The following is a 26,236-nucleotide window of genomic DNA, read 5'->3' as shown; positions in this document are numbered from 1 at the left end:
ACCGTCTCCACATTTAAGACTAGACTTAAGACTTTCCTCTTTGATAAAGCTTATAGTTAGGGCTGGCTCAGGCTTGCCCTGTACCAGCCCCTAGTTAGGCTGACTTAGGCCTAGTCTGCCGGAGGACCCCCCTATAATACACCGGGCACCTTCTCTTCTTCTCTCCTTCTCTCTCTCTCTCTCGTATTCTATTACTGCATCTTGCTAACTCGGCCATTCTGGATGTCACTAACTCGGCTTCTTCTCCGGAGCCTTTGTGCTCCACTGTCTCTCAGATTAACTCATATCGCAGCGGTGCCTGGACAGCGTGACGTGTGTGGTTGTGCTGCTGCCGTGGTCCTGCCAGATGCCTCCTGCTGCTGCTGCCGTCATTAGTCATTAGTCATACTTCTACTGTTACTATACACATATGACTATTGTCACACATGTATACTGCCAGATATTAATACATACTTTCAACATATTGTACCACAGTAGCCAGAACTATAATATTATTACTTTCAATAATGTTGTTGTAAGCTACTGTCGTTACCTCTCTCATCTATTGCACGTCTGTCCGTCCTGGAAGAGGGATCCCTCCTCAGTTGCTCTTCCTGAGGTTTCTACCGTTTTTTTTCCCCCGTTAAAGGGTTTTTTTTGGGGGGGTTTCCTTATCCGCTGCGAGGGTCATAAGGACAGAGGGATGTCGTATGCTGTAAAGCCCTGTGAGGCAAATTGTGATTTGTGATATTGGGCTTTATGAATAAAATTGATTGATTGATTGATTGATTGACTTAGTATTGTCCAACTTGGACCCAATTTTCCCATGTTTTTGTGTCTTAGTGACTAATCGGAACAAAATTTTTTGAAATTGGTCCGGTAATGAGCAGCAGTGAAACATGCTGCAGTGTAATGCCTGTGGGCAATTGAGCACCATCAACTTAAGTCAACTAAAAGAGTTTGTTTTTGCCACTGACAGGCTCAGATTGTTATTAGAAGTGTCTGACAATATCATGGCAAGGATCCCTGTCAAGGTCGACCTCTTTGTTAAAGAGTAAGATCCTTTTTAAAGCAGCAGAAGGAGCCCTGAATTTGTTATTGCCAAACCCACCAGACTACATTTAAATAAACAGTAATTTTATCAACATAACACTCTTCATTCAAAATCAACAAAAACAAGAAAAACAACTTGCCAAATTTGACTTGGTTTGTCTTTCTACTGTTCCGACGATCACCAACTCTCGCTTGATTTAAATGAATCATTTATGCACCCAGTTCGATTTGAAATGCTGGCTTTATACACGCTAAAATTACTGTTTATTTAAATGGAGTCTGGTGTGTTTCTGGTTAAACAAAAAGGATCTCACGCTTTAACAAAATGATCTTTCTATGTAGGGATCATTTCCAAACAATGTCAGACAATGTCAGAGTAACAAATTGAGCTTGTCAGTGGCAAAAACAAGCCCTTTAGTAAATGTAAATTGGCTGCAGTGAACCATACGGCAGTTCCGCATGGTTCACTGCAGCCGGTTTCGCCACTGCTGGCTGCAGAGTGTTCATTCAATACTGGACCAATTTCAAAAATTGTTAATCCTGTTTGTTACTTAAACAGAAAAAACAAGAGAAAATACTAAAGTTACCCCTTTTATTATAAAGAATTGTCAAGTACCCCTTACAGTACTCCAAAGTACCCTTACCCCCAATTGAGAAATACTGCCTTACAGTCACTTCAGTAAAAGGCAAGCGACATAAATAAATACTTAGGTGGAGTGAAGTATCTTGTGGCATACAGATGTGTAAAAGGAAAAAAAATTAAGAGAAAACCAACAGAAACTGTCTGTAGGAGAAACACATCCAAAAGGTATTTGGATGATGGTGATGAGGCATGATGTCAGTCACATTCTCTGGGTCCACACAGTTGTTGGGGTTTCCCCTCTGTCACATTATAAAAATAAAAATCTCCTCCTTAACAAGAGGCCACAGGGCATTTATTGATTCATTTTGTGCAACAATGGACGAAAACATGTCACAATGTTACATTCACTTCGGCGAAGTCTTAGTTACAGTGGTGACATTGTGTTCAATCAGTTGATCGTTTCAGGAGCCGAGAACTACCTCAAGTTTCATTCAACACAACAGGAATGTGATTTCAAGGCATTAAGAGATCTTTAGAAAACACTGGGATTTCTTCGACACACCAGTGGTCCTCTTCTACCTAGAAAGTAATGAGGTACAATATTGGAAAAAAAAAAATGGCACACTACAAGTAGGCTATGCATAACACAGCACCAATTACACTTGCCAAATGTGCAGCAAACTATTCTCATACTTTCTTATTTCCACATACCTCTCTTTCTGCAAAAACAGTGGAATTCATGCAAGGAAAGAGGATACAAGTACTTAACTCTGACCTGGACTAAAAGTGACAAATTCATTAAGAAATGTACATCGTCAAAGGTCACAGGTCGACTATTCAACTATGTACATGTCATACATGTTTGTTATAGCTTGTCACGACCTGCATATTCAATAACACATCCAAAGAAGTAGTATTTTCAGACGGACGAATGTGATCACTGTCTATGTTTATCTCAACAATAACAAGATATCAAATGACTCACCTTGCCATGTTTAGTATATAAAGTTACCAAGAACCTTACAAGATGTCCAGTAATCACATCAAAGGAAGAAACCTTGGAACCATTCGATTGTCTTACATGCATTATTTCCCTTGAATATTGATCCAACCCAGAACTAAATTCAGGTTTCACAACGGTCGGCCTTGTCCCTTTGTACCACCTCTGGTCCATGTTTGCTTCTCGGCCATTCTTCCTCCAATCACAGGATCTTTTCAGAGACAGCTATACATATGCAATACCTGAAGTATCCTTTAGAAATGTTGTGTTTAGGCCATTTCATTCTCCAAATGTTCTTGGTTGGTTTCATGTGGAGAGCAAGGATCAAAGTGACAGCTTAAAGATACAGGGTGGGATTACCTGAGTGTGCAATAGTTTGACCATCAAACAAACGTCTTTCTAGCGGTCAGTTTCATAACAGTCGCTCCTTGGTCTCTCTGCAGAAGCCACAAAAAAAGCAGCCGTCTGGGAATGAAGAGAGGAGAGGGGGGGGGGGATTATCTGGCAGTGGGTGAGTTTCCTTAGGAGCAGGGAGGATCCTCCGACGGGGTCAGTGGGCTGCAGGGGGGCACTGTACTCAAGGAGCGGAAGGCGAAGATGGAGGGATCGTAGGTGTACCTGGGCGGGGGACGGCTGCCTGTCAGATTCTAAGGACAGAGAGAGAGTGGTCATGGTGAGTAACAGACTGTCAGAGGTATAGGTGTTAGGAAGTGGCATGGATTACCTGCCATACTTAAATTATGGTATTGCTGGTCAGTTAGTTTCTCTTTCTGTGGCATAAATGTGGCTGTGTTGAGACTGTGAGAAAAGTGGCTGAAAACCAAACTAGCAGTGATGGGAAGATGACTGCACCTCCTTAGAACATTTTCACACACATTTTTTTTCCTCATTCACACTGCAGGATCAGTGACATAAATGCTTTTCCACTCACGGAGACACCCCCCCTCCGAGCAGAACCTCGCTTCTTGTGGCTCTACAAGTCCTCTGTCTAAAATTAGCCCTGGTCATTTTCCTCTCTACAGGAAACGACAGGAAATGACTTTGTTGGATTTGGCAGTGAGGCAGCACTTTCTCCACAGCCTGCTTGCGTAGGGAGAGGGGGCAAGTTTGTGAGAAGGTGGACTGAGAAAGATTAGGACCTTGAGACAGATTCACTGTCATCAGGAGCTGAGCCTATGGAAAAAAACTGAGTGTGTTTATATGGATAGCTGTATATTCTCATTGTCAGCCATTAGACACAGATGCATCCCTATAACTGGCTGATTCCATTCAGATGCCCACTGCTACTGGAAAAGTACCCAGTGACATCAATGCATATGAAATAAGGCCCCATTAACAGCGCATGCCAGGCTACAGGTGTTGCTATGACTTCAGCCAACATCTTAAGGGATTCAGTACTAACAACTGAGCCACAGTAACACAGCAACAATTCCCACTACCACTCAGAGCTGTTTTATCCACCAATGTTTATATTAACAGGCAGAAAAGTGAGAGGCGGAAAAACAAATCCGAGCCCAAGAACAAGCCACAGTAAACTTGATAGATGGGAACTGCGCTAAGATGTTCACCATATGGTAGCTGCAAGTCAGTCCAACTGTGGGGGAGAGTCGTACATCAGGATGGCTCCCTATCCACGTTAGCAATCCCCACAGAGCTGTCCTGTGGTCACATCTGCAGTGTGACGGACATTTAGGGCCCAGAAGGGTCAGACAAAGTACAGATCCCAAAAATGCGAGGCCCTGCTTTTGTCCAGACATCAAACGCAGGAGTTAGAAAGCCGAGTTAAAACACCAGCAGTTTGTCCTGTTGATTATTAATTCAGGTCCCAATCTGCACATCTAAAACATTTCCACATTGTGTTATCGGCCCTCTGTCAAAGAAATAGTTCAGTTTATTACATGGATGTAGAACTGTATGTGCACTGGCCCCAGGGCCCAAGGGGTCAGGGTGGCCCTGAACTAGAGCCCCTGTGTGAGGTATTGTTATTAACATTTTTGTTTGAAGATGGATCAGGCTTTGGGTCTTCTTCAAGGTCAACAATAAACAGAAGAAGGCCCAAAGGCCAAAATGTTATCATCAAAATACAAGAATTACATATGGAGCCAGTGTGTGATACATGTCTTCTAAAATCAAGTCTACCGCCAGTGATCAACACCTTACTTTAAGTCTTGGTGTGCATTACTTTTATATTTTAACACAAGTCAAATGGCTCAGTCAAAAGTAGGAATGTTCTGATCATCCTGATCGTGTTTGGTGCTCCTGATCCCAGTGAGAGTCCTTAAAATATTGTGTGACTGTCTGTACAGAGTCTGATCCAGACCCTTCAACAGATGTTTTCATTGATGCTCGTACTCGTACTCGTACTCGTCATACTCGTACTCGTCATACTCGTCGTCCTCTGCTTATCCGGGTCCGGGTCGCGGGGGCAGCAGCCTCAGCAAAGAAGCCCAGACAGTCTTCTCCCCAGCCACCTCCATCAGCTCTTCCGAGGGAACCCCGAGGCGTTCCCAGGCCAGCCGGGCGATGTAATCCCTCCAGCGTGTTCTGGGGCGGCCCCGAGATCTCCTCCCGGTTGGACATGCCCGAAACGCCTCCCAAGGGAGGCGTCCGGGAGGCATCCTTACCAGATGCCCGAACCACCTCAACTGGCTCCTCTCGATGTGGAGGAGCAGCGGTTCTACTCCGAGTCCCTCCCGGATGTCTCAGCTCCTCACCCTATCCCTAAGGCTGAGCCCAGCCACCCTGCGGAGGAAAACTCATTTCGGCCGCTTGTATTCGCAATCTCATTCTTTCGGTCACTACCCAGAGCTCGTGACCATAGGTGAGGGTTGGAACCGGTAAATCGAGAGCTTTGCTTTCTGGCTAAGCTCCCTTTCCACCACAACGGACCGGTTAAGCGCCCGCATCACTGCTGACGCCGCCCCAATCCGCCTGTCAATCTCCCGCTCCATCCTACCCCCACTCGTGAACAAGATCCCGAGATACTTAAACTCCTCTGCCTGAGGCAGGACCTCCCCCCCGACCTGGAGTGGGCAATCCACCCTTTTCCAGCTGAGGACCATGGCCTCAGATTTGGAGGTGTTGATTCTCATCCCAGCCGCTTCACACTCAGCTGCGAACCGTCCCAGCGAGAGTTGGAGGTCACTGTTCGATGGAGCTAGGAGGACCACGTCATCTGCAAAGAGCAGGGACGAGATCCTCCTGTCACCAAACCTGACACCCTCCACCACTCGGCTGCGCCTAGAAATTCTGTCCATGAAAGTTATGAACAGAACCGGTGACAAAGGGCAGCCCTGGCGGAGTCCAACCCTCACCGGGAACAGGTCCGACTTACTGCCAGCCACGCGAACCAGACTCATGCTCCTTCGGTACAGGGACTGGATGGCCCTTAGCAGAGGGCCACCAACCCCATACTCCCGGAGCACCCCCCACAGGATGCCCCTGGGGACACGGTTGTAAGCCTTCTCCAAATCCACAAAACACATGTGGACTGGTTGGGCGAACTCCCATGCCCCCTCCAGCACCCTGGCGAGGGTAAAGAGCTGGTCCACGGTTCCGCGTCCGGGATGAAAACCACATTGCTCCTCCTCAATCCGAGGTTCAACTTTCGACCGGACCCTCTTCTCCAGCACCCTGGCGTAGACCTTACCGGGTAGGCTGAGGAGTGTTCCAGCTACCGAAGTTCATTGATGCTTTGCTGTAATATTTAATAAGTGACCTCCCAGCTGGCACCGGACGTCAATATGATGTCAGAAAGACTTTGGAATCCTGCATCCCACAGACATTCAATTTTGGCTGGAATGAAAATTGGTTGAGGAAATTTTAAATGTCTAATGCTGTTAGAATTTCACATTGTGTAAACATAATCATTATGATTATGGTTTTGTTCTTCTGTTATTCTACATGAAGGTGGCGTTAGCATTAGACGTTTGGAAGGCATTGTATTTGTCTTATTTAATAATAAACTTAAAACCAACAAAATATCAACGTCATCTGTCGCAGCTGAAGTTGGCATAAGGTGTTGAAGCTGGTTGCCAGCTGGGCTATGGTGTCTTATATTTGTGGTGAGGAGGGTCAGTGTGGATGTGCTGTGGCAGGAAGCTTTGGTGAAAAGTTGGGCAGCCTCTCATCATCTCTACTGTGAACAAAATATGTCTGCTAGGCTGGGAAAGGTCACAGCCTCACTTCATTTTCCTCTCACTGGAACACCTGTATTCACCCTCTATCTGAGATGCTATGTTTGCGCATCCCTCACTATGAGCCCCCCTCCCGAAAAATCCTGGTGTGCTCTGATTGGTCAGCCATTCTAAGTCTTCAGCATCTCGGCATCCCTGTACCGTCATATCAGCCGGGGATTGGATGTAATAAAGAACAGCAGCACTTTCTACTGTGAAGAATCACCAACAAAAGCTTCTAAACCCAAATCTGATCCAAAACCAGGGAGAAATTAAACATCAACAACCAAGATAACAGGTTTGCCTGATGTTAACATGTAACAACATGTACCAGCGTAGGCTACACCATCTAAACACTTCCAGTAACGTGCCTGAAGCAGATGATCATAGAAAGGAATCCATCACGCGCTGATGTCAACTTGTGGTCAAAGTAGAAAAACTGATGGAAACACAGTATTCAGAACGGTCTGATGTCTTACGCGTTTGCTCATATGGATTACTTTTACATACAACATACCAATATGACAGTTGTATTTATCTTCTCATCCAACTCTCTGCAAGAAAACAAAGATGTGTATTTCTCAAAATGTCAGACTATTCCTGAAACATCTGTTTGTCCTCATGCAAAGACCAAAATGCCTTTCCATCACATCCAAGCCCTGTAGTTTACCTCAATCAAAAATCAAAGGGGGTATGCAGCACATTTTCCTTCAATTTAGTTTTCCCCTCCACTCTCTGCACCATTTCCCTCACCTCAATCAATCTTCGCCTTCCTCTCCGCCCATTCTTTACGGTGGCTGAAATCAGACGCCATCACTCTTGCCTGCTGCAGGCTGGGAAGCTCTCATCACCTCACTCTCCTATTCACCTCCAACCCCTAGAGGGGGAAGGCCTCAGCAGCAGCAGCAGCAGCCAAAGCTGTGTTTTCCTACTGCTTCCACATGAACCCCACTCTTAAAATACACACACACACATAACCACGACCATTGACCTCCTCGACTCCTGTAACAACTCCCATGCTTGAGTGCTTGAATCCAGTCTCAAAGCCGGGGCCCCATCCAGTGTCTCTTCTGGACCCTGGCCAGGAAACACAGGGCCGACAGATAAAAGAGGGGAAGAGACAGAGAAGGAGAGAGGTACAGGAGAGAACGCAGCAGAGGAGAGATAGAGAGGATGGGGTGGATCACTGTGCGCAGTGGCACAAAGGGTAGAGAGAGTCAACAGAAGCCTCCAAATGGCTCATCAATCCAAAGACCCACTGTGTACTCACTTCAAGAAAAATCTATGAACTGGAACATACCCAATGCCCACAGACGTCACTGACAGGGAAAACAACACTACCAACTACACCAGCGAGAACAGAGGATAATGAGCAATATCTCTATGTATCAGTGGAGCTAAACAGATAGCAGCCGGCCAGGCTATAAATGGAAAATGACTTCATCCCTGGAAATACACCACAAGGGAACCGACAACACTCCACCTCCTCTTCCTCCTCCTCAGCTCCATCTCTCAACGACACTCGCTTGTTTTTCCTCAAACACTCTCGAAGATCTTTTTTTTTTTTACATTTCTGTACTGCTCATCCATACTTCAATATGGAGGATCGGAGCAACCTCGATGCTGTTACAGTTGGTGTGTGTGTGAGTGAGCGCGCGTGTACATAAACAAGTGTGTGATAAGGTTCCATTGACACTAACCCACACAACGTGATAATAACGTCACTTTTCTCACCACACTGTGCATCCTTCTGGAGTACCCTGCTCTGTGCCAAGATGCCCAGGCTTGTTCCAGTCGACTCTCCAACATGCTTCCCTTACCCACTACAAACAAAATCAACCCATACGCAGTTGCAGTGCTAAGTTGGTGCATGATTACTGGAGGTTGTGTTTGGAGAACCACTTTACAGGAAGATCAGTCCGGACACAATCTTGGTAAAATACCTTTATGTTGACGAAGCTATTTAGGCGCGTGAATGTGCACTTCTAAGACCGCTAATGGGACAAGTGGAAAGCTTGGCTATTAAACGTTGTTGAGATCAAGAGATCAAACAAACCTGGAATTTCTCCTTGGTTCTTTGTCCTAGGTATCACTGTGGCAAACAGTGTTAAGCTGGGTGCTGTTTGCAAAAGTAATCTGACAGTGCTATCAGATTTTCGAACGTCTCAGGCATGGCTCTGTTGCTAGCAGGGGCATGGGAACAAACGCTGTTGCCAGATGCTGTCCCAGTATGCAGTTGGATGGACATCAAGGTGCTGGCGACAAGACAGGCTGGGCTGTTCACGGGGGCCGAGCAACCTTGCAACCTTATCGCTGCTGTAATGGACACCCTGATCTGGACTGCCTATTATGGGTCTGCATAAAAGGGAAGGCTGTGTGTGCAAGTGTGTGTGTGTACATTCAAATTAATACCACTTGTATGGGCAACTTATCTTTATGACAGCCATCAACAACATGGCTTTAAACACACAATAATTTTTGCATTCATCACGACAAAATAGTTCAATTGGATTCTGGTAATGTACTGTGGGAAACAAAGCTAAATAAAAATGAACTCACCCGAATCTTTATAGTCCGCGTTTTCCCTCCACAGTTCTTTTTCAGCAGCATTTTCTGTGGAGAAAAAGAATGCACAATGACAGCCATGAGAAAACATACAGTTCTCAAGTTTTAAAAAACTTCTGCAGCAGCTTTTATGTACATCCATGACAATCCAGACACAGTGTAAAACCTGCACACTTTGGATTGCCCAATTCTATAAAGTACTGTGAACCCCAAAAAAGTAACTTTAGCACATCTGTTTGGATAAAGCTGATCTTTACATCAATAATAATGATACACTGTATTTAAAAGGCGCCTCTCAAAACACCCAAGGTCACCTTACAGAGCGTAAGAATAAAAACAAATGCCAACGAGTAACAAAACATCTGACGTGACAAGAACCGTGTACTGGCGCTCAATTAACACTAAATCAGGATGATCACGGAAGTGAGGCAAATCCAGCTGTCTCACTAAACTAAACAGTCTGTCAATGAAGCTTATGCAATATCCTGTCTCCCACTCCCCTCCATGTCCACGCAGCTCCACTATTCTCAAAAAAAAAAAAAAAGAAAACAGTGGGGGTGGAGGGACCACACAATCATCGAATTGTCTCGAGTCGGGGAGGTAGCTTCTAAGGGGGAAGGGAGCACAGGAAAGAATGGAAACACAAGACTCCTGCTGTTGTGATGTGGGAGAGAGCTGGTGTGCACTTGCCCTCATGCTCACCTCCTGCCAGCTCTTATCTTTTTTTTTTTATAAATCAATGGGACTACAGTCCATGAGGGGGCAAGCTGCTTGGATGAGAATAAAAACCGGAAATGTGTACTTTGCATTTAATTCAGCCTCTCAAAAGTTTAATTTATATTTTTAGTCACTGTATGTGATTAAGTTTCTGTATTGTCCATTCAAAAGAGTGATCATTTAAAAAGGACCATAACTCTGTTTTTTTTGTTTTATTTGAGCTAATTTACTATAAAACTTCAACCTTCAGCCTACTTTCTCACCGAATATCTAAATAATCATGATGGATAATTTTGTCCTTCTCTCTTTTCATCCTACTTATCCACCACTCTGACTGCAACAGAATCATTCTGTCCACCCCTGCCCCGCACCACCCTCCTCTTCAACTACACACACAAACACACACATGGCCAGCAGGTCGTGACTTGCCAACTAGCAAACTGTTTTGGGTGAGTATTGGGGTTATTGATGAAAAACACAAAGAGTAAGTTATCATCATGACTGTTTTGGGGGCATTGACTTCAAAGACTTCGCCTTTGTGTGTGATGGTTAGACATGTCTCATTTATTCTGTTATCATTTTAATGATTTATGTAAAGAATCTAAATTACCTTGCCGTGTATGAAGCCTGCTGTACAAATGAAGTTGTTTTGACTTGCCTTATCCCTGTTGAAAGCCACAATATAACCCTTGTTTATGTCTCAATATTTACAGTCATCTCACAATACTGTTTTATCATCTGCACTTCTAAATGCATTACTTCACAACTGTAATCTTATTTTATAAACATGGAACAACAAACATAAAACTGAGCATGATAGTCAATATGAGAGATTACCCGTCACATAAAAGTCTTACATGTAAGCCTGCTGATTTTCATACTGTAACAAAATGAACAGAAACCTATGGGTATTTTAAAAAACAATGTTATGCTTGGGAAATGGCTGAAAGTAAGGTAAACTAGCAAACTGGCAACAGCGAGCTATGATCCTTTGAGCCAGTAGTGTATATTTTTATGACATTTTTTAGAGTTTCACCATTTGTATGCAGAGGTCTGATATATTTCTCAATGCTCAGCATGTGCCACACACACTGTTGCTCTTTCACCAGGCTACGAAACAAGGGCACTGCCACATCTGAGCAACTGGACATGGATTAGCAGGCATGAGGGATTATCAGAGACTAAAGGAAACAGGCTGCTGAACTTTTAACCCTGCCTTTAAGAAATGTATTAGATAAATAAATGCATGACCATAAACGACATAAAAGAAGCAGTCGTAGCCACTGTGATGTCACACATTGGTTTCAATGTTCTCAAGCCTTGAGTTTGGCATTTTGGCTGCCGCCATCTTGGTTTACTGGAGCAACAAGAGACCATATTTAGATGAGAGGGTGGAGCTGTGGAAAATACACACTGCTAACCCTCTGTGCTGATTGACAGGACACCATGGTAGCAACTTGTCAATCACAAGGTAGCTAGACACACCCTAAATTATACCCTGCTTTATCATGTGTTTTACTCTAAATTGGACCATAATTTGCTAAATGAATATCATGCTGTATTGAAGAAGACTTGAACTAGTGATTAAGACCATAAACTCATTAGGAAATGTTTACTGAGATAATAAATCAAGTGAGAAGTAGGGTCCTTTTCACATAGGCTTCTGTACAATCAAATTGTTTTTGCAACCACTTTTCAGACCTGGAGGCTACGTCCACTTCTTTAATAGAATTTATGTGTATGACTAACACTCAAGTCTATCAGGCTGTCCTCATGCATTGTCAAAATTGTATATATTATACTTAATTACAAGCCAGTAATTTGTGTATGATCCATGTATTCGGAAAGGCTGCATTCACACAGCCAATGCAGTGACGGGAGTAAAGAATAAACAAGGAAGCAGTCCTGAAAGTTAGCGGGTTGGGGCGGTGGATGAGTCAGAAAACAAAGGTCCTTCACCTGGGACTTTTCCCAGAAGACTGGTGTTCGGTACCATGTGAACTTTGAATCATTTTAAGGTACGTCTTCACCATGTTTCTTTACCTAAACCTAAACACAGTAACTTTATGTTAAGTATGTAACTTTACATCAAGTACATGACATCATTCAAGGAGCGCCACTTCATAGGATATCATATGAACCACTTAGTGTGCATTTTTGTACAATATCATACGAACTGTTGTTTGACAATATGTTGAGCCAATGCTGATTGAACTGAGGCTAGTAGCCTTGCTTGCCAATCACTGGTCGTAGACAGTCCTAGGTCAGTAGTGTCCAAAGAATTAGGGAACCACAATTGGACTTTGCCATTGTTCTGACATTCTCCCAACAAACAGAGAACGCTTTAATCTTTATCAGTCTTCTTCACCAATTTATATATAATTAAAGTTCCCATATGATTAAACTAATAGAAGACAATCCATCCAAGGTAGCAGTTGCGTTCTGCTCCTCTACCTTCCACACTTATAACAGAATTCCCCTGGTTCTGACACCTTCAAATTGCCTTTTGTGGACCCAGCTCAGTTAGCTTTCTTTCTTATATTTAAACTCCAGGGCAGCATATGTGAAAGCAATTACATGGTGATGGTGTAGTAGTTGAGTCAGACTTTCGGACTGGAAGTTGTCCAGCTAAAGGGTTAATGGGAGACTGGAGCTGTGTCTGCTAGCTACCTCTGTAGGCCCCCTATTGTATTCCCTGCAGCACCTCCCATTCCACTTGACTGAGTGTGCACACACTCTCACACATACAGACACACTCGCACTGTGGCAACAGACACACACTGATACAGCAACAAACTCACAGACAGGAGGATGTACACATGCAGACACAAAAAGACAGGCAGGATAATAGACGCGTACCCCAGCCTCTCACACACATACACACACACACACTCTTCCTCTTTTTTTCTCTTCACCCCTCTCATTGCTGCCCGCTGTCTCTCATCATCTGTTCTTTCCCTCTAAAAACCCCATGGACATATGGACCCCTGAAACCTGCAGTTTCTCTCTCTGCAAATACACACACGCACACACCCTTTCCCATCCACTGTGTGGGCCAACAAGTCTATTGGATTTTAATGATTAGTGGACCAGCTTCTCCATGACTCATTAGTGGCTGTCGTTTTTCTGTTGTGTATTTAATCCTCTCCTTCTGCCTCCACCCCTTCATCGTTTCCCCTCGCTTGCCAGCCTTTGTGAGAAACGAGGGCGGACATCTGCCGTCCGTGCCTCCCTCTCCTTCATCCCTCTCCAGCCAGACCACCGTGGTGGCTCGCGTCCGGCTATGGAAAGGGAAGACTTTGTTTGCTCATGTGAGCGTGCACATTTGTGTGGCCATGTGTGTGTAGGGTAGCCGGTTAGTAGTTTTAGTAATACATCATTGTTTTTGTTGGGACCCAATCCTCTGCCTGACGAGTTGTTCGGCGGGGTAGTGTTAGCCTCATCTGCTGTTGGGTACTTTTAACATTTTCAGTGGACTACACATATTGCTACAGAAGAAAATTATTTTGACTAACAAGGAGACATCACCATACCACCTTTTCGGGCTGTGTATCACATTGTGTAACAGACGAAAACACATAGTGGGCAGTGACTTTATTTTGCACCCAGGTTATCCAGAAATAAGGTCTTCTCTGAGATAAAGAATCTGACAGTGATTTAAGAGACAATAAGTGTTTTTGGACGTACAGTTTTGGGTACTTCCTGACAGGAACAGTCCACTGGGGAGTTCCCCCGAGAACTCCGTACCTTCAATAGCTTTTTTTGTGTTTGCACCGCCAATAGGAACGCTCAAGTGATGTAGTGTAAGCCGGCTAGCAGTTGGTATAGCAACACTACTTCCACTTTGAGGAATCAAAATCATGCTGTATTGACAGTGCTGTATAAACGTGGACTTCACTATCGGTCCATCTGCATGTGCTTACTTCTATGACTTTTTTGTAACTAGCAGTAGGGTTGGGTCGGTATGAGAAAAAAACAAACAAAAAAAACGGTCCAGTTTTTGTGAAAAACCGCATCAAGTCGGTAATACCGGATTTTCGCCACTTGGGGGCACAATTGACTAATTTAAAATAAAAAACGACCATAGGACAACAGAGTGACAGTAACACGTTGTTTCTTTTATTCCTTACAAATAAATTTTGCAGCTTACTCAATCAGTGCAAGCAAGGGCTGCCTCCTTCGTCTGGCTCAAAGCCAAAGTGCTGCCATAGTGGCGCATTTTTTGATTTCTTCGAGACTAAATTGTCCGCCATTATCGACTCCCCAGGCTACAGTAGAGGCCTCGGCGCATGCGCACTCGTACCCCCTAGCTCAGTCCCTGCCCCACCCCCACCCCCCTCTCTCTCCTGCTCGCTGTGCGCTTGGCGAAGAGGCAGACACAGGTGCTCACAGACTCGGGCGTACTATAAGCGGAGTCGAGCGCACTTCCGCGTTGTAGTTTCCTGTAAAAATGTCCGTGAAAAATCCCCGTGATGTGAAAAATACATGCCAAGCAGTCACTGTGTGACACTGGTGCGCGGAGCGGAATCCGCGCGGTCGTGCTTTGCACGCACAGGGCTTGCGGACGTCCACTTTTACCGGGCGGACCTCCACGGAGTCCGCTCCACCTACATTCCGCCCGAGTATGCAGTCCGATCGGTCTCAAAAAAAAAAAAACCCCGGTCCAAGACGGAGTACCGAACCGAATTAGTATTACCGAGAACCGACCCAACCCTAACTAGCAGTTGTTTTTGGTTTGCGTTGTCTGTTGTTTACAGGGCTAACAGGTTTTTAAATATCTCGGTTGCCATTGCTGCACTGGCCGTGTTCGACCAATCCGTGTACACTTACATCCAGATCGATCACCATACATATGCTTCACTAATTGGTTCCTCTTGTATTGGGCAACGACTTATCTGAAATAGGAGCTAAAAAGACCCTCAAATTGGCAGTCTAAGAACTATGATCATGTCTAGTTATTGCCTTGCAGTCACAATAAAAAGGGGGATTCTTGGAACTGTGAAAAAGTTTCCCCGTTCTGAAAATGCATAATGAGCGTAATAATGATGCTGGTAATAAATTATCAGTTACTCAATGCCCTGAACTTAACTGTATGGTCATTTTGCAGTGGTGAAAAGGTAATTATGTACAATAACTTCAGTACTATATTTGTAATTTACTAGACTATTCCTATTTTATCCTACTTTATACTTCTGTCTCACTACAATTCAGACGAAATGACACAATGTAGTGTTTATTATTCCCCTGGTCTAACGAGTTGGATGGAACAAACAACATAGTGATGATTTTGCTTTAACCCTTTGCAATAGTGCAGACCATAATAGCTTAAATGTGCTCAGCAAAGGTCTTATCTGCCTAAGATATCTCACAAAGCTGACATTTTGGGCAGAGGTTGGTGCAGGAAAAAATGTCATTAGTATCGCTCTGACTACTAACCTGTTGCATTTTCTCCAGATCCAGACTGGGCCTCCCCTGCTCCCCGCTGTAACTGTGCCGATACTTTCTGTAAGGTGCTGACTGGTCAAAGTGGGTCAAAATGATGGGCCGTGCCACTGGCTGCACCACCTGCAGCTGAAAGCGCATGGGGGGTGGTTTGAGGCTACGTGGTGGACTGGAGCTGAAGAGTACAGGGCTGGGGGAAGCGGCCAGGCAAGCACCCGGCTCAACCAGCGGCCTGGCAGGTGCAGCTGGTGAGCCACAGCCACAGAGGTCCCGCACCTCCTCATCACTGGAGGCGCTGCTGTGGTGATCGCCGTGGCGCTGGGGAAGCGCTGACACCCACTTCCTGTTGTCACCGCAGCTGATTCGTTCCAGCTCTTCCTCTGAAGAATGGCGATCCAGATTGGCATCTAAAAGGAGGCGAAGGCGTCGTAACCGGGCTGGAGAGAGGGGACCCTGGTTGTGCTGCTGGCTGGTGGCCAAGGGAGTGAGGGCACAATTTCTCCGTCTCTCTAGAGGAGTGGATATAAACAGGAAATGTCAAAGGAGAAGGTGGAGACATGGCTGCAAAAGAACGGCAATGTGCTATAATACCATGTTATCTGTTGACTTAAAACATCGAATTATTATGTGTGAAAATCAGTAAGTGATGAGGAAGATCATAATCTGTTTACAACAAACATTTAATTGGCAGAGGGCACTTACCTCTGTCAATCTGTGCAAGCTCCTGGTTCTCCCCCTCTGAGTCATCACTCTCCCCTCCCTCTCCACTGCCATGGTAAGAAATCTGCAAAAAGGATTGACCTTAGACTGTAGGTCAAATATGCCATATGGTAACATTCAAAAATTGAAACTTCACATTGGCAAAAGTTCGTAAAGAATATTTAAAAAAAATCAGTTTTAAAGTCAAAACTTGCCCTGGATCATCTGTATTTTCAATTTCAGTATCTGACAAACAACAAAATAATGAAAGAGCAAAGCTTTAAACATCCCAGTGATTAAATCCAAAATGTGGTGAACCAAATCCTAATTAGGAGCTCTTAATCATTTTTCAATTTTCTGATTTTACCCAAAACTATTTGTTGCGTGGTCATTTTTACAGTTGCAATACAAACAGTATAGATGCTCTGAGTCCCAAAAGGCAGGACAAATTGAGTTACGGTTCTGTCTTAGTTAAGTTAGGGCTATTTTCTTTTTCCCACAGCCTGAATCAGTCTGTCTCTTTAAAATCAATTCCTCGTCAACACCAGAAGCAACAATACAGATACCCTGCAGACTGCAACGCTAAGAGTTAAGTAATGCGCCTCACACTCAGTAATTACCACTCCGAGGCCTCGCTGAGCAGCTGCCATCTGTGCTTGTGTGTGTATACGCTTACACACATACATCCACACAAACATACAGTGTCCTCCCTTCTACTCTCTAATACACACACACACACACACACACACACACACACCCGTTCTCTGTGAAGCTCTTCAAAAAGAGGAAAGGGAGAAAGGAGCCAGAGCCCAATAAGGGCAGACAATATTCAATTCATGATAAGTGTGAATTCCAATGTATAATTTCACAGATGGTTCGCTGTTGGTGAACTACGAATCAGAAGACTACAGAAAATAGCTGTATCTCACTTTTTTACATTTCAAATGTCACATTACTGTGAAACTCCTCTGTAGCTCTGATATTTAGTTTCCTCAAATGACAACAAAATTACTGCGTATTATCATAGGATCCTATTAATGTAGTTTGATAAAGACATTGTGATTTGACATGACATGGCTTCTTTATTTTCACATCAGAAAAAGTATACCAATAAAGACTAAACAACAATAATAATAAACACAACAGACTTCTCATTCAGTCTTGTGGTCCAACACAGTACTGAATACTAAACTTCAAGGTATCAAATAGCACAGTAAGGACATACACATAGCCTGACTTTCCAGGGTAAGACCACAGTGTTGACACTGTTGTTGAAGATATTTGAATTTGGCCTGAGTGTAGCCTTCTTGCCTTTCAATGGTACATGAGCTGTGGGATAGATTCTCAATGAACAGCTCCACAGCCAGTGTACAAGACAAAAAAACCTTGGCTCTTGAGGAGTCTCGAGCAAAACAGCGTCACTTCATGAACTCCGTTGGAAAATTACACTGAGGAATAACTGTGGGAAGGAAATGTATTTTGGCAAGTGGCTGGCTCAGGGCTTCAGCTACACCGTACACTCCAGTGAATTATTGTTGGGCAGCATCCATGAAACAGCTGAAATCCTATTAAAAGTTACTGCTGCAGGATACTAAGAATGAAGTGACGCTGGTGGTTCATAAACTTCCCATCTTAATTGTATTCAGAGGAGACATGAGCTTAGTCTAATTCTGTGTTCACACTCGGTGAGATCATCAGGATGATTACTCATTTTTCCTACATATTTTGCCTTTTTTTAAAGCTGCAGTGTAAGCAGCTTCTTGACCTGTGAGTCTGAAGTTTCTCCACAGAGCGATCATTGTCTGTGCAACTGGAGGCAAACAGAAGCTGACAGTAACGATTTGGCCTTCCTCTGCCCTTAGGGACCGTCTCAGAGGTTGTTGATGGATCAGAGAACAACAGAAATGTAGCACATGTGTAGCTCACTTTTACAAGACTGTTTAATGTGTTGCAGGCTCTGTCACAATACGTTGTAATACCTACACTGACACGCACTCACACACAGTGTGTTGGACACAACAGTGTTCTACTTTCAATGACTTCCTTACTTCACACAGACACACTATGATCACTGTAACACCAGCCGCCCCTTGAACAGCTAGTACACTATCTGAAAAAGTACTACTTATGCAAAGCAGGTCAGTGTCAACAGACCATAAAACATTCAAACTATGCAAATTTCATCTGGGAGTGTAACGCAAAGACTAAGCACATGAACAAGTATTTGCATTTCTTTCACTGCCAATACTGTTTTAGACTCTCAGTCACACGTGGCTTTTCAAGGAAACTTGGGAGAGGTCATAACATCAGATTTCTCAGAGGTATCTGACATTAGAATTCAGGAAATTGTTACAAATGGCATCTGTATTTCACAAAGTGTGATTGAGTGTGTGAGAGAGCAAGAAAACTTGGCGTGTGTTTTCCAGTGAACCACATCTGATATGGTTATTGCGTTGGCATAGCTAGCTACAACAAATACCACACTGCCTAACTGACATTCACTTCATGGTTATGCAGGATGACAGTGCTTTGCCAAAAGAAATTTCACTATTCAACTCTACTGTAGCACCATCATCCCAGCTGCAGAACATGATGTTAAGTAGATCATACAAAAAATATATGATACAGGGTTCCTACAGCTTAAAGCAAGTTAGACTTAGGACTTCTTAAGACAATTTTGCCCAACTGTTTTTGTAACATGCAACATGACTTTCTTTTTCTCATGGTGGAGATGAGGGTAGAACAAGACTGGGAAACACCTGCTGATTGTTCGAGATTTTACTTGGTGACCTTGTGTTTCTCACTCTGCACATGGGATTCCACCGCCTTATTTCCCATTGTGTATAGTTTGAGAAACTTTTTGCATAAAATGCACTGAGCCTTGTATTAGGCTCTGCGGTACACCAGAGCCTATATCCTGCGGTTTACCAGGTTTTTAAAATTCCCGACAGTATGATTTTCAAAAACCGTCAAAAATAGAGGTGCTCCTCTTTCAATTAAACTCACTGTATGTAGTGCACAACATGTGCCACCAGGTCAGTCTTCAGTCTCTACTGGGGATGCCGCAATTAGCCGTCTAAACAATTAAACGTCTGCCCCCTCGCTAGTCGGCACCAGAAATATTAGTCGGTTAAACCAAGTAGTGTTTTATTCATGTACAAGGCCACTTCACTGTCATGCAGCTGCCCACCACTAGTGGGTGCTACAGAGCCATCAGACATGAATTGTCATGAATTGCTATCATTTTTGTCAGATAATCTCCAAGATTCAATGTGTCCCATATTTCAGAGGCAATTTATTCATTTTAGATGTTATTTTAGTGGTTAACTTTTGACTGAGTTGCCATCATGTTCACATTCATACCGCATCTATATTCACACAAAGTGTTGCGTACTTCAGCAGCAATCCGACATGATTGTTGAAGATTGTGATTAAAGACTTCAAAGGGCTCTTAATGCACAAAATATTTTTGGGACAACATTTCAAATACTTAACAATAAATTGTGCAAAATGTTTTAATGTTTTCTGAGTGTTTTCCCTTTTTAGACTAGTCGACTAGTCATAATTAAACTTTTTGTTTAATCAACAGGGAAATGAGTCCCCAGGAACATCCCTAGTCTCTACTGGTGGAACAGGTAGCTGGTGGTGATGGGGATAACGTTACGGGACTGTAAATCGCTGGCCAGCAACAGCAAAGAGAACGAAGCAGGGGTGACATCTAACTCAGTGAATTAGGGTTTATTTCAAGCAAACCGGAGCTGGTGATGGTTGGAACAATGGACTAACAGTAGACTACAGTTAGCTAACAAGGCAATTAGGCTAGTTGAAATTTTAATGAAAGAGAGAAACTTGATATCACAATGTGTACGGTTGTATTCTTATGGTGTAAAAATATACCTTTCTTTCACATTTTGTGAGTTTCTATTGTGTATTTACTAAACTGTATAAGCTAAGAGAGCCTGGGGGAAGTAGCAAACTCACCAGCTGGGGGGGGGCAAACAGTAATACCATCACATACCATATAACCAGCCAGAAACAAAATATGAGTGTTAGAAAAGACAGAAATTACCAATTATTTCGAGATTTCACAATGCCACGTCAGAAAATAACAATTCATAAAATCCTCCTTCCCATGTCTTAGCATTTAAAAACTTCTGAAAATTGATTTTTTTTACGGATCCAGAGGAACCCTATAATATATCAGAGTCAGCAGCTATACTGACGCAGCATTTTATCATCACGTTAAACAAGTTTTGCAGCTGGATATAAAACTGCTTTATGCATTTGATGACAATGTACTTATAAAACTTTAGAGGACCATCACCTGTTGTAGGTATGTTTCTTGTTGCTTCCAGTTGTTCATTCTTTTCCCTTCTCCTGTATAATACTGTGGTTAAGCCTGGATTGCACCACTCCAACCTGGATAGGCTGCCTCATACTATAATCCCTGCTGCTTAGCATCAATACTGCCTTTCCAGAAGTTTTTTCCAGGACACTCACTGTTGTAAGCTGGCACCTCACAAGATGTGCAGTACTTATGCAGAAGCACAACATGATGCAACAGATCCATATGTACTCTGAAGTTGAAGTGCATACAAGCTATATGTTTATGCTACAAGACATGGAACTTCATGCAAAGGAGAAAGTACATAATGTATACGTGAAGCGCACAAGCACATCAAATGTTCATCAGGACCACCCACAGTCACACCCTTCCCCACATGCTTATTAGTCATTAGCATCACAGATGTGTTAAGATAAAAACAAGTGTGAAAATGACATAAAAAGCTACATGACCCTCTATGCTATCTATGTAATAGCTTTACAAAAAACATGTCTGCAATTACATCATTTAAATATTATCTTCAAGTCAATCACTGGTGGTGTTTCTCATGAGCTTGTGCAACTACTAAATTTGGCCCCACTGCTACTTTGCATGACAAATATTCAAACTGTGCTTGAGGTGAGGATTTGGACTGCTATCAGTCATGAGAGCCTGCATGTCAAAAACTGCACCAAACTGGCTTGGCAGCTCTTTCCGTCTTTTTCTCTCACTTTGTCCACAAGGTTTTGCAGTACTGAAGAACTCCATTTTGGCGTATGAGACCTGACCAAAGTGTGTATAATCTTTGAAACTGATATGCTTATCAGTGATGAAATGCAATACACAGTTTAAATTTTAACATATTTGCAAATTCCTGCATGCAGCTTGTCAACTCTGATATGAGTTGTTTTGCACAACATTCTGGAGACAATTTCAGAAAATATGTGTAAAAAGTCACAGGGAGACAAAATGTCAAGTCAGTTCTTAGTTTTACATCAAGTTAGTAATGATAAATAGAAAATCTTTTTTCAGTAATTGCAGACTACTTGATATCATTCAGAGAGCTGAGGCGCATAAGCAAAGTGAAAGTGAGACTGCATGAATAAAGCATAAAAAACTGCTTTTGTGCATACATGCAAAGACAGACAAAGAGTTGTGTGTTTGTGTGTCAAGAACAGTTGAATGAAATCCTTGTCAGTCCCTTGCATCGCTGAGCAGCTTGCTAAGCTGGATCAATGGCAATGTCACAGCGTACATACACAGAAGACCCAGCTCACACACATATCAGCTCTGCACTGTCCTTCCACACTGACATGGACACTGTCACACTCCATTCCCCCTCTCATAAAAACACACAACACAGGGTCAGACATGGTTGATTCTACTTCCCCTCACACTCGAGTGGATCTTCTCCATAGTGTAGTGTAAGTAGTCTTGATTAGTGTAAGCTCTTGGGATAGGTCCTGTAACAGGGCCTAAGAGACCTTTAGCCTCTTTTCTTTAACTACTCGGAAATGGTCATTTAGCCCTCGATCACACAACGAGCACTGCGGCAGACTTTAAACTCATTATCTGAGTAACTTATGATGACAGTATAGACAATAATTACGCTAAAACAAATGCTCCTATGCATTCACCAGAGTAAGAACTCTGCTCTATTAATCTTTATTCAAAACAATGGATGTCAATATTTAGCTATAATAAGAACATGGACGGTCAGTCTAAGTTTGACTGAGGGTAGACACCTTAAGTACAATGCAACCTGACCATGGTTTGCTGATATTCACAAGTTAGGCAAACCTGCAAATAAGCAAACATACAAAGAGCTACACCTTTCAATTTCCTGTTTATTTGAACCTTTTAACCACTGACAGTTTATTTTGAAAAGACATATAAAGATGCCTTTACTCATCATGATAAGCACTATTCAGCCAGTAAAAACAGTTGCAAAACAACTTCTATGGTTGTGAGTCTAAGACAATAAACCCGATGATGTTAAAATGTAGCACAATAGATATATGACAAAACACCTGCACTAGAGAGTGAAGTGGTTGGAAGGCAGGGCTGGGTATTGTTTAAAAAAATTACGATACTGCTACTAATCCAGTACCCTAAAAGTGATACCAATACCATTAGAATACTGCATTCGATACCTATAATGTGAATGAAATGACATCTCGGCACTTTGAACTGCCAACTCTGTCAATACACTGCACACGACTTCACCACATTACTGACTGTGTGGGTTGCAGCTGCTGCTGCAGGAGTGTGAGCTCCACACCAGGGACAGGTGTAAGAGTCCGCCCGGCCACATAGTGACAGAGCTAACTCTTAGCATCACACAACTAACTTCATCTTACAGTTATTAACGGGTTAAATGACAAGAGTCGAACCATTTGGTGTCAGTGTGAGTTTGGTGCGATCCATGTAGGATGTTTGCCGCTGCTGCTGTGTAAGCTTGTGCTAACCGGGCAGACCAATTGCCGGGAGGAGGGCAGCTCTGGACGTGGCAGTGAAAGAAAGTTTGTTGATCCAGCAGGGAGTTCAGACGGCCCGGGATCAGCTTGCAGGTACTGCTTGATGGGAGAAGTTTCAATACTACTTGGTATCGAGTTATTTTAGTCTACAAGGTATTAATTATCGATACCCTAGTGGAACTGCATTACGAACTCCCTGGAGTACTCAATTAAAGGACTGTTCCAGGTAATTACAACTTGTGTCTTATATGTGTAACTTTGGCAATCATTCCTTTCAGTAATAATAACTTGTACTCACCAAAGTAATTGCGTAGATTTGGGAATGCAACAACATTGCTAAGAATTCAATATGGCTAAAAACACGTGCAGTTGGATGGTTGGAAAGGCTGTAAACATATCCACAGGTTAGCCAGAAAATTTGGCAGAAAAAACATAGGCAAAAGGTTTTTTTTTAATCCAAGCTGTCTCTTGTAAACATCCATCACAGCTTACATACTTTCAGAGTTATTTTTAGCTATGCTTCCATGTTCCAAGATCCAGTATTGAACTTGGTGAGAATAATATTATAGTTACAGACAGAAATGATGGTGGCACAGCTAAAAAAAAAATAAGACTCATGTTGTAATACACCAGAATGATCCTTTATTCAAAGGTGATTTACTAGTTTACTAGTTTACTAGTTGGCGATGGCAGACTGTTTTCCAAAATTCACTTACAGTCAGCTACAGTGCTGGACCATCTTTTGTGTTTTCATATTCTTATTTGACAATCAGTGTTGTTTCAAGTGGGAATTCCTTGTAAATCGTTTGAGTATCAGTTTCAGAAATAGCAGGCTCAGCTTGAAGAAATGTGCACCAGGCTAGGATGTGAGCAACAGGCCTAGTTACTGCTCACAATTCGCTTTACCCACGACACTATCCACTTCTAGCCGAGAGAACCTTGTCACTGAGCACAGCAACAAGCACAAACAAAAGCAGACAACGGGCATGGCACACTTTCCCCTGCATCCTCAGCCAGGCCTTTGAACTGGAGCACTTTGGCACAAAATGGCTGCCGTGCGACGATACAGTTGGTTGACGCACAATATTGTTGTGGATGGAGCAAGTTAGTGACCCATGCAGGATACAATTCACCCCTCTGCTCACCAAAAAGAGGCATTATGCAAACTGAGCGGGCAGTAACAATTGCGGAGCACTTACATGGATTCTGTTGTGGAAAATTGGAGGGTAAAGATGTAGATGTCGGGACAATTATAGCCCACAACAATAAGGTTTTTACTGAAATGTTTTTCCCTCTTCCCCACCACACAAACACAGCTATTTCCACCTGGAAACCATAGCCTTTTCTCTTTGTCGACAAAGAACCAGGACTAGTTTCACAGGTATGAATGTGTTTGACAGAACGTCCCCTCTTACACACGAGAGAAGTCTGGAAAATGAGTGTGGAGTCATTTACGTTCTCAAATGACAAACAGCTGAACTACAGTTTATGAGTCAATGAGTGTGAGTGGGAGTTTGTTGACATGCCACATGTTTGCTGATGTGTTTGTGTAGCTGTGTGGATCTCCAGTTTCTTCCTGTAAACATCTGGCTCGGTCCTGTAAGCCACGAAGAGTAAATTCCTTCTAGAGTGGATGGTAATGAATGGGCTGAGGTGCTTAGATGCAGAAAATACCTCCAAACAACACATGCTTGGATATTAAAACACACACGCTGGTAATTTCCACAGTGAAGCAGCACAGTCTGTTGTCTCACTGGTGCGTGTGAGTGTGTGTGTGTGCGCAAGAGAAAGAGAAAGGGAGAGAGTGTAAATGAACTCACTAACCCCATTCAAGCAAGGTTACAGGCTGTGGGGTTATTATGTTTAGCTGCGTAGTCATCTGGCCTACAAATGAGCAAGTCACAAGACAAAAGTAAAGCCACGCTGTTCACAAACAAACTCATTTCAGCTGCACTGTGATGTGTGTTTTAGTGTAGTGTGTCCTGGCAGCTACAGCAAATGCATTTAAATAACATTACAACAGTGCAGTAGTGAGTAACTCAAACTTACCTTCAGTTGGAAGGGATGTATCTCATTGAGTGAATGTCTTCTTAGCTTCTTCGTCAGCGTCTTTAGCATTTTTCTTCTGAGTAGCTTATGGCTTATCCCCTACTGTGTTATTACTGTGTCTTATGTGACGGTTACTTCAACTTCATTAGCAAACATGAGTGACTTTACACACTTAAAAGAAGGCACACGGGACTGCACACTGCCAACCACAGAAAAACAACAGCGCGAGCAGCTGCACACTGTAGCTCCAAGTTAGCTAGTGTCGACAAAAAAATAAAAAACACGACACACCGAAATTCGTTAAACTGCGTAACGTTAGATGTGGCTTGTTCTCAAAGGCTGTACGTAGCAAACTTGTTATTCTCGAGTTCATTAGAGTCTCCGTTGTTGCGGAGAGTCTCTTATCTTTTCCTCAGGCGGCTCCGGGAGATGCCTCACTTCACTCACCGCAGACCCGGCTGACTTCCGGCGCTTAATTCAAAGATGTTTGGGGGAAAAAATTCAAAATAATATCAACTTGTTCGCATTCAGACACGCACACACGCACACTCACACACATACACACAAGCAAATGCACACCAGCTGCACGGACGCACGGAGTGCTCCGCCAGCTTGAGCGTACTGGCCCCTGATTGGCTGTGCCGCTGAGTGATGTCACGGTGTCTCTCGAGGAGGAGGGCTGAGAGTTAAAGCCACATTATCTCGTCTGTTTACTTCCTCTTTTCATATCAGGAGAGCCATTTAAAATGCAATAAAAGACATGAGCGTCTTCAGCAGACAAATGTGTGATTTAATAAAGCAGCCCCTGCTTTTGATCAAGTGAATTTACAGCCATTATAACTTTACCATAACTTGATCTTGTGATAAAGATGGCTGAGGTTGATGTTTTGTTTTTTTAACACCCTTGCTTGTATTTATGTAATTTTTAATCAATTGAAATACTCAAATGATATTTCCACAACAGACATATAGACTTGTCACAGGATAAAAAGCACAGGTGTGATTAATAACACAGGGCCTCTATATATTCATAACATCAATAACATTCTGGCTGTGTTTCTTTTCGTGTGCAGCTGTGGTATCGCATGCCAATGCCTTACTGGGATAACTGGGACACTTAATGGAATTGGGCCGTTGTTAATTAGTTACTCTTGTGCTTGTTCTGCTGTGGCA

At 43.2% G+C, this 26,236-nt stretch overlaps 1 protein-coding gene across 1 annotated transcript; it reads right to left on the bottom strand.

The window, feature by feature from the left end:
* Window positions 1–1,945: 1,945 nt before the first annotated feature.
* Window positions 1,946–25,663, bottom strand: si:dkey-16j16.4 (uncharacterized). Its single transcript, XM_050062527.1, has 5 exons — window positions 25,064–25,663; window positions 16,217–16,298; window positions 15,509–16,023; window positions 9,350–9,403; window positions 1,946–3,262 (listed from the first exon to the last, which is right to left on the bottom strand). Exons 1-5 carry the CDS (start codon window positions 25,130–25,132, stop codon window positions 3,137–3,139), a joined length of 846 nt encoding a protein of 281 aa, XP_049918484.1. The 5' UTR covers window positions 25,133–25,663; the 3' UTR covers window positions 1,946–3,136.
* Window positions 25,664–26,236: the final 573 nt, after the last annotated feature.

Source organism: Epinephelus moara, chromosome 14 (assembly GCF_006386435.1).
Source record: "Epinephelus moara isolate mb chromosome 14, YSFRI_EMoa_1.0, whole genome shotgun sequence".
NCBI classification, from domain to species: Eukaryota; Metazoa; Chordata; class Actinopteri; order Perciformes; family Serranidae; genus Epinephelus; species Epinephelus moara.
Note: the sequence above shows the minus strand (reverse complement) of the source record. Positions and strands in the feature narration are given on the sequence as shown.

Coding starts and splice junctions, on each gene's coding strand:
- si:dkey-16j16.4 (XM_050062527.1), bottom strand. CDS start 25,132: ATGCTAAAGACGCTGACGAAGAAGCTAAGAAGACATTCACTCAATGAG. Junction 16,299..25,063: donor TACATCCCTTCCAACTGAAG/GTAAGTTTGAGT, acceptor TCCTTTTTGCAG/ATTTCTTACCATGGCAGTGG. Junction 16,024..16,216: donor GCTTGCACAGATTGACAGAG/GTAAGTGCCCTC, acceptor CCACTCCTCTAG/AGAGACGGAGAAATTGTGCC.